The sequence below is a fragment of the Equus przewalskii genome, unplaced genomic scaffold (assembly GCF_037783145.1).
Source record: "Equus przewalskii isolate Varuska unplaced genomic scaffold, EquPr2 ChrUn-9, whole genome shotgun sequence".
Lineage (NCBI taxonomy): Eukaryota > Metazoa > Chordata > Mammalia > Perissodactyla > Equidae > Equus > Equus przewalskii.
In genome coordinates this window covers 617,195-631,980 of record NW_027228757.1, presented here as the reverse complement: position 1 = coordinate 631,980, position 14,786 = coordinate 617,195, and the positions used below count along the sequence as shown (strand labels likewise).

General features: G+C 44.2%; 1 protein-coding gene across 7 annotated transcripts in view; it reads right to left on the bottom strand.

Moving 5' to 3' along the window:
- Nucleotides 1-14,786, bottom strand: part of ARHGEF11 (Rho guanine nucleotide exchange factor 11) — a 99,391-nt gene that overhangs the window by 37,416 nt on the left and 47,189 nt on the right. For 6 of the 7 annotated variants that reach the window (XM_070608552.1, XM_070608557.1, XM_070608554.1 and 3 more), the window contains exons 2-9: nt 10,793-10,825; nt 9,578-9,592; nt 9,159-9,247; nt 8,156-8,254; nt 5,264-5,313; nt 4,375-4,432; nt 3,577-3,755; nt 2,669-2,740 (exon numbers count right to left, since the gene is read on the bottom strand). In XM_070608552.1, the coding sequence (XP_070464653.1) occupies nt 2,669-2,740; nt 3,577-3,755; nt 4,375-4,432; nt 5,264-5,313; nt 8,156-8,254; nt 9,159-9,247; nt 9,578-9,592; nt 10,793-10,825 (595 nt within the window). The remainder of the gene's footprint in view (nt 1-2,668; nt 2,741-3,576; nt 3,756-4,374; nt 4,433-5,263; nt 5,314-8,155; nt 8,255-9,158; nt 9,248-9,577; nt 9,593-10,792; nt 10,826-14,786) is intronic. The other variant, XM_070608556.1, reaches the window with a different exon arrangement.

Below are 14,786 nucleotides of genomic sequence, written 5' to 3'. Positions count from 1 at the left end.
AAATGTCACCTCATGAAGCCTTTTCTGATCATTGCATAATTAATTATTCCTTGTTTTGGGCTTCCATGGCATTTACCAAAATATTTTAAAAATTACTACTGACATATAATTCACGTAATATAAACGTCACCATTTACAGTGTACAGTTCAGTGGTCTTTATATATTCAGAGCTGTAAACCATTCCCACTACTTAATTCCAAAACATTCCCATCACCTACCTGCCCCCACCACCCCAAAAAACTGGTCCCTCCCAATCTCTCCCTTCTTCCACCCCTGGCAACCACTAATTTACTGTCTCTATGGATTTACCTATTCTGGACTTCCTTATAAATGGAATCATACAACATGTGGCCTTTTGTGTGTCTGGCTTCTTTCACTTAGTACAATGTTTTCAGGGTTCTTCCATGTCCTTCACTCCTATTTATGGTGGAATAATATTAAATTGTGGCTATACTACATTTTGTTTACCTAGTCACCAGCTGATGGACATTTGGGTTGCTTCCACCTTTCGGCTATTATGAAAAATGCTGTTACGAACACTCAGGTACAGGTTTTTGTGTGAACATGTTTTCAGTTCTCTCGGGTGTATACCCAGGAGTGGGACTGATGGATTACATCTCTGTGTTTCTCTATGCTTAATATGTCGAAGAACTACCAAACTGTTTTCCACAGTGGCTGCACTATTTCACATTCTCACCCTCAACGGTGGGAATAAATTAGGATAGTGAATACAGACAAAATATACAAAAGTATTTCTCCGATTTTTCCACATTCTCACTGACAACTGCTATTTTGGCCCTAGCCATCCTAGTGGGGGTGAAGTAGTATCTCATTGCAGTTTTGTTTAGCATCTCCCTAATGACTAATGATATTGAGCATCTTTTCATGGGTGTATTGGCCATTTGTGTGCCTTCTTTAGAGGACTGTCTATTCAAATCCTTTGCCAATTTTTAAATCGGGTTGTCTTTTCATTGTTGAGTTTTAAGAATTCTTTATATATCCTGGTACTAGATCATCAAATATATGAGTTGCAAATATTTTCTCCCATTCTGGGGATTGTCTTTTTACTTTCTTGATAGTGTCCTTTGATGCACAAAAGTTTTTAACTTTGATGAAGTTCAATTTATTATTTCTTTTTGGTTGTGCTTTTGGTGTCCTAAGAAACCACTGCCTAATCCAAGGTCATGAAGATTTACACCTATGTTTTCTTCTAAGAGCTTTATAGTTTTTAAAAGTAGTTTTGGGTCTTACATTTAAGTCTGATCCACTTTGAGCTAAATTTTATTATGTGAGGTAAGGGTCCAAATTCATTCTTTGCATGTAGGTATCCACTTGTTCCAGCACCATTTGTTGAAAAGACTATTCTTTCTCCACTGAAGTGTCTTGGCACCTTTATTGAAAATCAAGTGACCACAGATGTACGGGTTAATTTCTGGACTCTGAATTCTACTCTACTGATCTATAGGTCTATCTTTACACCGGTACTACACTGTCTTGGTAATTCTATGACATGTGTCAATACATAAGTATCAGCACTTATTATAATGTACTGTAACTATGTCTTCACTCATCCACTGATATCCTACTGGATTACCGACTGCTTCAAGGAACGGTTCGTCTCTCATTCATCTTTGCAACCATTCCACTTGTTGCCCCAGCACTGCGGCCCCCCTCCTCCCCTGCAACACACACACAGTACCTAGCACACAATTCCCAGTACCTAGGAACTCAATGCTTGTTAAATAATGAGTGCATTTTCAGATCTCTGTGCCTTTGGCCTCTGCTATCCATTCATTAGCATTCCCTCTTCCACTGCTTTTGCCTACAGAAGTCCCACTCTTCAAAGCCTAGCTGAAATACTGTTCTCCCTGTGAAGTTTTCCCCTACATTTCCCATTATTAATTAATTGCTCTCTTCTTTGTTCTCTTATTGCAAACTGTTTGTTCCTCCCACTCTCTTTCCTATTGTAATATGAATTTCCCCCATTCGATCTTAAACATGTTGAGGGCAAGAATTGTCTAATCTTTTTCATCTCTGTTTACCATAGGAACTGAAACAACGCTTTACATACAGTGGGCACTTATAGAGACTTGCTGAATTGAAATGAAGGAGTGAGGAGCTCACTGTAAGCCACAGCTATTACAGGAATCTGGTTATTCCACTCCAGTTAAATTAATCTTCTTCTTGTTCTCTATGCGCATCATTCCCTAGGTCTGGAAACCTCTCTTCACTCCTTGTACCAACAGTGCCTTGCACCTCTATCAGCCTGGCCCGACATTCACCTACCACCGCGCCTTCCTTCCGTCTTACCCTTCCCTTCCCTGGAACCCTCCAAGATCAATTCCAACGGACTTTGATTTCCTCAGTTCTGACGTTCCCTCATTTCATTCTACCTGTTCCATCACTCTGTTTGTATTTGGTCTGTGTATTCACTATTCTACTCTATTGCCCATGAGCTCTATGACCCTCTTCACTCTATCGGCCAAATTCAGCTTTAACGATTCCACTGGCCTATGACAATTCTTTAGTGGTCCTGAAGTTTTACTTTTTAAGGTTTGACTGTGCTAGGATGTGGCCTGTAAATGAAGTTGTACACACGGGAAGATGCTCTGATAAAGTCTTATTTCGTTGAGGCCATGGCTGGTCTACCCTCAGCAGGGACCTTACCTGTAGCTCCTTTTCCTCCTGCCTCAGCATGTTCCTAAGGATCTGGGTGGCATGTTTTTGAAATTCGGGATCCTAAGAATGGAAAACATGACAGAAGTGAGAGTTGGGGATCAGCTCCATAGCTTTATTTTCTTCTATTTTCGGCCGATGCTTGGGCAAGGAAGCCTATGAGAGCAGGCTGAGCTGTGTGTTTTGTATAACACTCAGCACCTTGCTGGAATTCAGTAAACATAAAATCTTATTTTTATTTTACTCCTGAACTTCATAGAAATCTTGACTGTAATCACCTCTGGTATCAAATTGCTCTCTAAAGTCTCCCAGGACTTGCTGGCTCAGTCTTCTTTCCAACCAGAAGATCCTGTTCCCTATTCCTATCTGCACCTTGTCCTCTTTTAACTCCTCACACAGGCTTTCCCTGGTCTTTGGGTTCTCTCCCTACTTGTTTTCATCCTTTCTCTCCTGACTCTCCCCTCCTACAGACTGGGCTCCACATTTTGTTCTTCCAAATAGCCTTATTCTCCAGGAAGCCTCTCCCCTACTCCTTGACTTACTCCACACTCTTGTCACAATGATTAGAATCAGTCTTCAGCAGATGCCTCTGGTGACTTACGCTGGAGGTGTGCACTCTCTCCCCATGGGGAGAAGAAGTCTCAAAGGGCTTTAGAATCTTCCACACACTTAGGAAACACACTGCACGTTGCTGTCTGAGAAACCTGCACATGCATTTATATGGAAGGAGGACACTAAGGCATGCAACAATCCCTTTAATGCAGCCCTCGTTCTGTTCAACTTTTTGGTCTTCACGTATCTTTTTGGCTTGTCTCTGCTTACCAGCGTGCCATTCAATTTAACTTGCTTTCCTCTTCAAAGGGACAGCAGAGTGAGGAGAGGAGCAGGAGGACCATTACCTGCAGAGGTTTGGGTCCTGTGATGCGCTGTGGAGGTGGCAGAGGTGGAGGAGGTGGTGGTGGTGGAATCACAGGGGTGACTCGGGGAGCTCCTGCTGGGGCTGGATCCTGCTGGAGCGCAGAGACACCAATGGATGCGGGTGAAGAGCCTAGGAGGGTCAGTGCAACATATGCACCAGCTGGAGGAAGACAGACAGAGAGAGGCTTGCTCAAGTAGTATTGTTCTGCACGGCAGACATTCAAGCTACAAAGGAGGAGGTTCATCCTTCTCCTTTCATTAAACATTAATTCTGGAGATAAGGTTCCCCTCACTTTTAATGCCCCCCTGCCATTCTCTAATTCCTGCTCACCTACCCTGCATCAACACAATACCCCTTCCTCCTTCCCTTTCTTCATGCAGGGACCTCAATCGAAATTCCACCCACAGACACCTTGAAACACTCCCAAGGGACTGCCCGATCAGTCTGGTTTCCTCCTTTATCTCGCTAAATTAAGTAGCGAGTGAACGGTGTTTGAGGGAGACCTGGTCTTAGTAGGATATGGTCTAAACGGGAGTACAAAGATGAGCGTGACAATAAAGACGTCTGAGGAGAGACTAACAGTGTCTCCACTTGAAATGACAATAGGGAACTGTGGTAGTCTAAGTGGATCATTCCATGTGAAGACTAAAGACGTGACTTCGGCAGCCTCCCACATCTACAAAGGAAGACTCCTGGGTCAACAGACCTGCTCTTTCCCTCTCCCTCCCAGGCCATCTGCTCCCCTACTTTCTTTTGTTGTCAGCTCTCTCCTACTCACATTTGATAAGCTTCACCACCTCCAGGTGTGAGCTGTTGGTCACCATGGTGCCATTCACCTGTTGAGGACAAACGATACTGAGGAACGGTGACGGAAACCTAGGGGATCCTTCTACAAGTTCAAAATGCCGCTCTTTTAGGAAGCCATTTTCCAATGTTCTTTAGCCACCTCTAGTCACTTGTTTACTCAAATTCATGTTATGAATTTGTTCCTGTTCACATGTCCCATGTGTTCTGTCTCCCTAGCTGGCTTCTAAGTTTTCAGGGATAAGACTTGTAGCTCCGTTCATTTGACTGGGCATTCATTCACTCATTTAGTGTTTGTTCATTAATTTATTCATTAATTAATGACTTTATTTATTTTTGGTATATACTTTTCCAACCATCAGCCTGTATACATGTCAACCGACCTAGTGTGCTTCCTCCTCACTAGAGGACTAAGGAGTCCCCTCATCGAGGGTTTCCTTAATGCTTCTAGGACTCTCTACTGCAGAAGAAAGCACTGAATGAACAGGGCAGATTACAGTAGCTAAGAACTGGAAAGGACCTCGAGTCAGCACTGTACAGAGGATAAAATATCAACCTGAGAATCCAAAGGCGTTGGATCCTTCACTAGTCTCAATCTCTCCTTCTTAATCTTTTTTTGTGAAAAGGGATAACAAAACTAGTTACAGAAGCTTGGTTAGCCATCAAGAAAGGCCTAGGATATGGAACCCAGCTATCTGCATCCCCACTCTGTCGCATTATACTACTGTGCTCCCTCTCATGGTATGACCCCCTAACTCAGTGGCCAGCTGACAGCTGGTATCAAAACAGAAGTGTGCAGGACGGGCCAAGGCCACAGTGACCCTGCACACCCTCCTGGGGGGCGGAGAGGGAAGGTCACTCACTTTGATGATCCGGTCGCCCTCTTTCACACCGGCTTTCATGGCTGCACCTCCTGTAAGGAGAAGGCCTGGTCAGCAGAGCCCATCAACCTTTCCCAGAGGTCGCTGAGTCCACGCCAAAGTCCCTGTCAGATCACCTCCCCCCACAATTTCTCCTCACCTCTCTGTGTTAAGTATCTCAAATGCTGGGTGTACATCCTATTCTGCTCCAGTGACACAACTACCTTTAAGCTAGAGTGGACTATATAAGGTCACATCTCTTGCTCCTTCCTCTACCTAGCTCAGATGCCAGACTTCTGATAGCCAAGCCGAGGCAGGAGAGAGGCAGCCAGGCTCCGGGAAGAGTGGATGTGCTTCATTTGAATGTGTTTACATGTGTTCTGAGGTCAAATAAGGGTTATTTCTTATTATCCAGCAGGAAGAATGAGTTTACTCTATAAATATAATTGTTAAATAATAATAGTTAGGAGGAGGAAGATGGAGAAAAGGATTAAAACAAGAGTTTTGAAATTGTGGTTCATAAAGATATTCTGGGGGCTCCTATCATTAAAGATGATAATGACAACTGTTTTATTTTCTGCTAAAAAATTGCTTTAGACTATTTACAGTTTCTCCCTTTAAAATGGGCCAGATTAAGGGCTTCTGAATATGACTGACTGAGAGGAGCTCTGAACGCGCTCTCAACTTTTTCAGGTTGTCACTCAACTGGAGACTGCCGTGGTTTTGACCCCCATGCAGTTTTAAACGACTTAGAGTCCTAGTTTAAATTATACCCAGGAAGCATAAGAAATACTAAAGATGAAACAAGTTAATGAGAAGCATAGAAATCATGCTTTTTGTAAATTTGCCCCAAGATGATCATTAAGTCTGTAAGTTGTACTCATCTGATCAAAACAAAACTCCCACAAAGCACATCTCGATGCTTCTAGTCTAAAAAGAGAAATTACAGTGATGACTACACTCCAATTTGGCTTTTCAATATTGGGACGCAAGACAACCCTCATGTAAAGTGTGCTATTTATGGAAGAGTACTTGCAAACACCTTGAAACTCTCTCTTATACTGCCATCTAGAAACTAAAGGCGGAGAGAAAAGAGCAATCTTGCCTGAATGTATGAAACTCATGAGGTCACTTCTGATAACTTAGTGATTAAAAAAAAATTACACTCTTCAGAGTAAGGGGATTGGAGCAGAACTTAGACTTTAGTAAGCAGGAAAATTACCAGGAGAATTTGTTAAAAAGCATATTCCTTGGCCCCCTTGCCAGAAAGTGATTCAGTACTTCTGGGGTTGGGCCCAGGAACGTGGATTTCAATCATCCTAGGGCCTCGCTGATTCAGGCGCAGGCTGAGCACAGACTACGCTTTGAGAAACAGTGAACTAGAGAAATTAGTATCTGGAAAAGACAATAACAGCTACTTTGTCACTCTTGCAATTTCAATGCCAATCCAAATGAAGGCTCTTCCTCTCTTCTCCCCAAAATATACATACATACACACATTTTCCAAAACTCTTATTTTACTGCAAGCTATCCTTTTGTTCTTTCCTCTCTGGGTTTGACTCTGCTCAGGCCTAAGAGGAGGAAAAACTGAAAAAGTGCTGAACTCACACGTCCCCAGAGGGGAGCCCCACACTTTCTGCATCAAACAGACAGAGGAGCAAAGTACAAGTTACTGCCAGCCCCGCTAGCTCTGTCATCACGTCCAGGAACCCTGAGAGCATAAAGGAAGCAAAGAATGAAAGTATCTTTTCAGAGCCCTACCTGAGGATATGCAAAACAAACTCCTCTCTGATAAAAGCTACCTCCCAAACATAAGAAGCTATAATTATTCATATCCTTACAAGATCCATAGACCTCATTTTGGTCATAAGTTTGACCTTCTCTTTCCACCTTTCCTGTAAACAAATCCCAGATCTTTCTCCAAAATTACTTCAAGTCTATTTTCCTTCCCATTTTGCACTGTACTTTAGTGTGAGACGTGAGCCTGCTCCCCAGCCCGTTCCTTGTCGTCTTCTTCAAGCCAAGCCTGGTGGTGCTCCTCCGTGTCACCACGCCCAAGCCCACTCGTCACACTGGATTCACTCCTGCCAGGGATACCTGCTTTATCCTCTCGCCCCTCCAGCTCCTTCCTGATTGTCTTCCTCAGCCTGGGCTGCTCACCAACCACGATCTACCAGCTGGCACATGACAGCGCTTTGAAATATTCGAAGATCTTTTATACATAATTGGTCACTTGATTGATTTGCTTACGATAACCTCCCACTCTTTACCCTCTTCCCACCAAATTCCTATCCTGTCAACGTGTTTTTCTTTTCCATCTTTCAACCTATTCCTGAAATCCTACTTCTTCTAAGAAAGCTTCCCAAACTGAAGAGAAGGGAAACGACTATGCCTCGAACTACCCAAATACAAATTCTGTCCAACACACATCATTTATCTCTCGGTAATTTATTACTTAAAGTTAATTGTATTGGACCAGTGTGCCCATCTTAACTGCAACCCACTCAGAACAGTGACTGTCTGTGCACCGAGCAACGTGATGTGAAGGTAAGTATGAAGAACACAGGTCTTCGATTCCTCCACGGCATCTTCTGACCTAGTGTGAGGGGCTCCTCTGCAGGGCAGGCAGGCATTTGCCTGATGACCCGAGGGCTCTTCTGCTCTTTTTACACTTCCCAATAGGGAAGCAAGCATGAAGTGGGATCCCTAGAAATTCTGCCTAGTGGCCTAGCCTTGTGGAGACTTTCCCAGACGCTCATGGAGAACGAGTTCTAGAGTATTCATTCAGGCCTCCTGAGAAAGCACGAGCATGTTCTTTGAGTCACGCAGTGCTGTCACATCCATGGTTGCCTTGTGAGAACTGCCCACTGCAGGCAGGAGGGCTGCCACACTCACCAGGCCGCACAGACTGCACCAGAACAATGCGATCCCCACTGACTGTGAAGCCGAAGCCATGCTGGTCCTTTTGGATGATGACACAGCGTTGAACAAGACCTGGTGAGAGGTCAGAGGTGAGAAGGAGAAAGAAGGGGGTTAGGCAGGCACTGCCACCAGCAGCATAGTGCATACAAGCCAAGAGCAACCCGGGAAAGGCCCAGTGTGTTTCTTCGTCCGGAAAGCCTTTGTAGACTAACAGATTTCCCAGACCTAGCTGTCCACATGCTATCACAAAGACATGCCTCCCTCGGTGACCACAAAAACCTGGAACTACTCTGTATTCCACACAAGAAACTACCCTCCTCTGAGATGCTGAGACGTGTGTCTCTGTGCACGTCCAGCTCTTCAGGTGTGTCTGGGTGTTACTGGCCAAAGAAGGGGCGTGGCCGTGTCCAGGCTGAAGACTAACTTCACAGAGCAGCAGCCCCAGGACTGAGCCCTAGAGAGACTGGAAGTCTTCCGTCAAATCATGTCCAATGACTACAGCAGGTGGGACAGCAAGGCCTGTTGACTCTGCAGAGCTGGAAACTCATGTGGGTGACTCACAGCTGGTCCCTTGCTAAATCCAGGGAAGGTTAAGTGACAAGAGAGAACCCTTTTCTTCACATGCACATCCATGCACAGAAGGCAGAAAAAAAGAAAGAGAGGCTGTAACACCCAACTGCCCCCTCCCTGCGGGTGTGCACCAGACATCACGCATGTGTGCGGACAGGCCTGACTGCTTCCTGTAATAGGTAAAGCCTGAGTTCTAGAGTTAGAACCCAACTGGTTTCAGTGCACTGAAATATAAGGACTATATGAGGACTAAATGAGGCAATTTATGTAAAACACATAACACAATGCCTCGCACACACAATGAGCTTAGGACAAAGGCTAAGTTGTTTTACATCTGGGGTATACAGATCTGTCTGTAAGGGTGTACTGCCTTTGTCCGTGTGTTAATGTGCCAAGAAGAGGTTACCTGTGGTCTCAGAGGTGTCAGAGGATTGGCGGTGGTGGGAAGGGGACTTGCGTTCAGGTGCCGAATCTCCCAAAGACAGGCTATTTAACCTGGAGAAGGAGTAAGAAAAGCACATCGATGAGCTGGGCAGGGAAGGGCCAGCCTTCCAGTGGAAGCAAGCTCTGTCAAAATGGGCCCTGAGTCTTGGGTAAGGAGAGACCAACTCTGTCATCCTGTAACCCGCTTAATCTGGTGGGAGATTAGCCATGTCTACACCACTCGCAACACCACCTCTCTGGAATCCTAGGCTGGCAGGGCAAGCATGATCTCTTTAATACCCAGCAAGGTGTAAAGGGAAATAGCCCTTCCTGGAGTCAGGAGACAAAGAGACAATAGCAAGAACAGGATGTGCACAAATATACATGCTTGTTGGGTCTTACCAGGCTGCAATGGGGCTGATGGAACAGAACGGAGCAGCAGAGAAAATGAATGCAAGAAAAAGACAGGAAAAAACAAATAGCTAGTTAGTTTCAGGCGATGATTTGCAAAGGAAGGGGAGACTGGAGGGCAAGGACGCGGTGGGTCAGAAACACACAGGTCTGCATGAACACAGCAGAGGACTGCGGTGGCTGTAGCAGATATGTCTGCCCCACTTTAGCTTCATCTCTTTGTCCCTCTCCAAAACAGCATTTCCAGAAGGGCCACTGGGCATTTGGTACTAACCAGTTAGGTAACTGGCAACTTGTACACTTTTCTAGAAAGGAGGGGTACAGCAATGGTCCAAGCCTCTGAAAATTCCATTTATCTTGTGGGTACCACGGGAGAACAGGAATCTGGTCTGTTTGGTGGCAGTTTCCAACCCCATGTTCAGCCTCATTCCTATAGCCAGCCTGAGGCACCTTGCTTAGAAACTATTAAGACCCTAAAACCTTTAGGGACCACAGATGACCAAACCAGATTTATCACTTAGTCTTCTCTTTAATAAGACCCCTGCAGGAGCAGGAGAAGCTCAAATCATTGTTATGCCTCTCCTTTCTAGAAAAATGTACTAGTGGCTGGTTCCTAATCAATAGTTGTTGCCCCTCCGAGGGGGGCGTCTCCTATTCATGTCTGTGGCAAACGACTATGTAGAAGGTTATTCATGGAAGCACTGTGTGCAGTGGCAAAACATTGTAAATAATCTAAATGTTCACAATGGGTGACTGATTACATAGATCGCAGAATATCAATATAATGACACAGGATTCAGCCATGTATAAGAATGAGGAGGCTCTCTATATAGCATAAAGAATGGTCTCTAAAACATGTTGTTGAGGGAAAAAAGCAAGAGGCAGAATTATGTGGACAGGAAAAAAGTGGGTAAGGAGAGGAGAAAATTATTTGTTTAGATATGTTTATATCTTTGTTTACATAGGCATAAAATACCTCTGGAAGGGGACAAAAGATACGTACACCTTCCTCTGAGGAAGGAACTGGGTGCCTCGGGCACAGGGATGGAGCTGGAAACTTTTCATTATATTCTCATTGGTACCCGTTAAATTGTGAATCATGTGAAGGTGCTATCTCTTCAAATAATACATATAATACAATATAAACAAATAACAAACTTAAAAGAGGGGGGTCTCCTTTCCCCCTCACCCTGGCACCCCTCTTACCTGGACAGGTGAGACTGCTTTTTACTGGCTGATCTTTGGATCAGAGAGAGAAGGACATCAAGGAAGAAGAAAGCGTGGGGCCCAGGAGAGAGCGACGCAGGAAAGGAGGAAGAAAGAGAAAGAAAAACAAAACGAGACATAAACCAGACAAGACACTGGACATGGCTGGTTCAAAGGAAAAACTGCAATCAAGCTAAGGACCCACGGGTGGAAACTGGCCACAACACAGTGCAGCGATCTTACTAAAACGCAAATTTACCAGTGTTATTTTCCTGCTTAAACCCTTTTAGAGCTTCCCCACTGTACTAGGGAGGAAGGCGGTCCTGTCTTCAAGCTCGGCCTCGGCCGTGGCAGCGAACAGGGTACTGCCCAATGCTAGTCAGCGCCCCTCCACTATCTTCCACAGCTCCCAGCCCCTAATCTCAGCTCAGCATTTAACAAATATTCTAGAATCTGTGGATAACAACTAAACTTACTGTGGTAATCATTTTCCAGTACACGTATGTCAAGTCATTATGCTGTATACCTTAAACTTATCCAGGGCTGTATGTCAGTTACATCTCAATAAAACTGAAAAAAATAAAGTTCCAGAATCCAGACCTCTGCTATCTAATACAATAACTACTAGCCACATATAGCTATTTAAATTTTAAACAAAATGTAAAATTCAGTTTCTCAGTTGTACTGGCCACATTTCAAGGGCTTAATAGCTACATATGGCTAGTGGCTACCGTACTGGGTAGGGCAGAATAAAAGGTTTCCATCACTGCAGGAAGTTCTATTGGAGAAGTGCTGCTGTAGACACTATGCCACCAGGGGATACAAAAATGAATGAAACACGCACTTGCAGGTAATGAATGAGGTCAACATACAGAACTTTAGTACAAACACTGAGTGGCAACAGCTCCGCCCCCACCCCCTATCAGAGAAGGATTCTCAGAATGGACCTTTAAAGGTCTTTTATTCCAGCTGCTCATCTGCTGTCTTCGGTCGGATCAACAACACCTCCCCAGTGGGTTACCCACGATGGATTGAACTCCTCCGCCTCCTCCTCATTGCTTCTCATGAGAAAGCCCATTTTATCTTGGGGCAGCTCGGGCCGCCTCCTTGCCTCGTTCTGCTTGACCCTGAAGGAAACTGGCTTCCTAGGCCCATATTAAAGCCTAGAAAAAATGGTCTGGCAAGTTAACTTGGTTTTTGAACCTGGTTAACTCTTAACCTGGTTGGGCTTGCACTTGAGCTGGGTTGTGAGCTGTTCCACGTAACTGAAGGCACGTGAGGCCAAGGTCCCTGTACCTGGCTGTAGAGGACTGTGAGGGGCATGGACAAGGATCATTTCAGCAGCCGTCAAAAAGTTCCTCTAAAAGAAATCACAGGGCAGGGCAGGTACAGTGGGGGACGAGGGGATTGAAACATGAGCAGGAAAGACTACTGTTGAATTGGAGGAGGAAGAAATGCCTAAAGCAGCAGATCTGGTGGATGGAAACAATGCTGGGCTATTGAGTCAGCTGGGCTTTGAGTCTGAGCAGAGATCTGGGAGGGAGACTGTGGAGGGTTAAAATTTGTGAGACAAGGGAAGAGGGAAAGGAGTAGTTTGGCTTGAAATAGAGGCTGTCAAAAAAACCCAAGACTTATTGGTGGGGTTGCCCTCTTTCTGATGACATTCCTGTCAAAATCTGGCAGCAGAGATCAGATTCCAATCAGCCTAAACTTGCTGGGTGTGGAGAGGGCCCAGGACAGTGGAGAATTTCCCCCCAGATTTGTGGCTCTCTAAATGGCCCAAGTGAGACGGATTTTCTGATCCAACTTCTCAATTAGCCCATAGACATCCAGTCAGTTATGGAGACTTGGAGGGTCCTTTTATGTTTTTCCAGAGTTGCTCCTTCCTTGATATCATCAGTGATAGCCACTTTAAGCCACACGTCCACCGCCTCAAGCCTGGATGACTGAAAAAGACCTCTTGTTTTCACTCCCCAGTTTATCCAGCCGTCCACTACAACAGACTAACTTTCCCAAACACTATTTTCTTTGAGTTCCCCTGATCAAGAACCTGTGAATTCTCTCCTTACTATCTAGATGATCAGATGTGCATGCAATCGCCTGGTATTAAAGGCCTTTCATCAAGTGGATCCAAATACCTTTTCAAGTTCACTCATTACTCGTCTACTTTTTCCGACCTCTATTGGATCCTCAAAGATGCTGTGCTCACTCTCACCCCCGTCTTATGGTGGCCTCCATCCCTTCTCCTCTCTTACTCCTTTTTCAAGGCTCTGCTCTAACAGCATTGACTCCACGAGGCTGTCCCTGGCCATCGCAGCTCACTTTTTTTTACCCTGACATTTTATTTTGAGAAATTTCAAACCGACACCACAGTTGAGGAGCAGCATGATGAATACCTGTGTACCCTCCATGTAGATTCACCAATTAATATTTGTCACATTTGCTGTATCTTTCTATGATTATACATTTTTGCCTGTTTGAAATCACAGACATCATGACACTTTACCCCTAAATACTTCAGCATATCTCCCTAAGACGCTTGGAATTCTCCTACATAACCACAATGCCATCAGCACACCCAGTGAGTTTAACTTTGATACAATAATATTATCTATCTATCTATCTATCTATCTATATATATATAATATATATAGCTCATATGCAAAGTTCCCCAGTTGTTTTACTAATCTTCTATATAGCTCTTCCCCAACTGCCTTAATCCAGGACTGAATCACAGATCTCAAATTGCACTTACTCATGTCTCTTTTAGATTCATTTACTCTAGAATGCTCTCCCGACCCCCTACCTCCCTTTTCTCAGTCTCTCCCAACACCGACATGTTGAAGAGTTCTGGCCAGTTGTCTTATTGAATTGCCTGCAGTGGATTTGTTTGTCTCCTCATGATTACATTCAGATTAAACAGTTTAAAAGAATATTATGTAAGTGATGTTGTAGCTTGGCCACTTTGGGTCATGCCAGGTTTGATGACTTAGGTAGGTGGTACTCCTGAGATTCCTCAGTGGGAAAGGCATATTTTCCCATTTGAATAATGGGAAACCTGTGGGGTGATATTTTGAGACCATACAATATCTTGTTTTCCAACAACCTCTCATCCAACAGTTTTACTATCCATTGATGATCCTTGCCTGAACCAGTTACTGCACTGGTGACTGCAAAATAGCAATTTGCTAATTCTACCATTCCTTCACCTATTAGCAGACAGTCTTTTGTAAAGATGGCCTTCTTTTCCCTTTTCTGGACTGCAATGAACTCATGGATTTTCCTCCCCAATGCAATGCATTATAGTCCATTATTACCATCACATTTTTTTAAATGTTAAAGTTGTCCCAATTTGGCTGGTGAGAGCTTCTACAAGCCAGCTCCTGTATCCTTTTAAAGTGTCACCATCTGTCTTTGAGCGCATCTTTGCCTTCTGGCACAAAAAGACCCTCCAGGCTCACCTTGCACTTTCCCTGTGGCCAGCCCTGGAATCAAACATTCCTCTAAGGAGCCCTGGTTCCTTTTATTAGGAAATGTATTCAGAAACAAGATCTGGGTGCTAGGTGCTCACTGCTACTGAGATGTCACTGCTTCTAGGCCCTTTCAATGGACAGAGCTAGGAAATACTCATTAAGAAACTGTGAGTTCACATTGAAATCTCCAGTTTGACTCTCACTCAAGAGTTCTTCCTCATCGTCCCCAATTCCATATTTTATCTTCCTTTTCCTGTGGTGAGAACTCTGTTCCCAAACAATAGAATATATTGACTCATTTGCTTTACTCTAGAATACACACAAGACAGCTTCTGGGGTTACTGCACCGTAACACTGGCAACAGCAAACTTACTAAGCAAACTTCAGGGTTTCTTTGCAATTCTTTTCGTCCTTAGACTACATCCCACTAAAGGTACACAGTCAGGACTGTGGATGAAAGTTACTTAGGATTAATTCCTTTTATGGTATCAATTTGAAATATATTTAGGGTTCTTTTTATA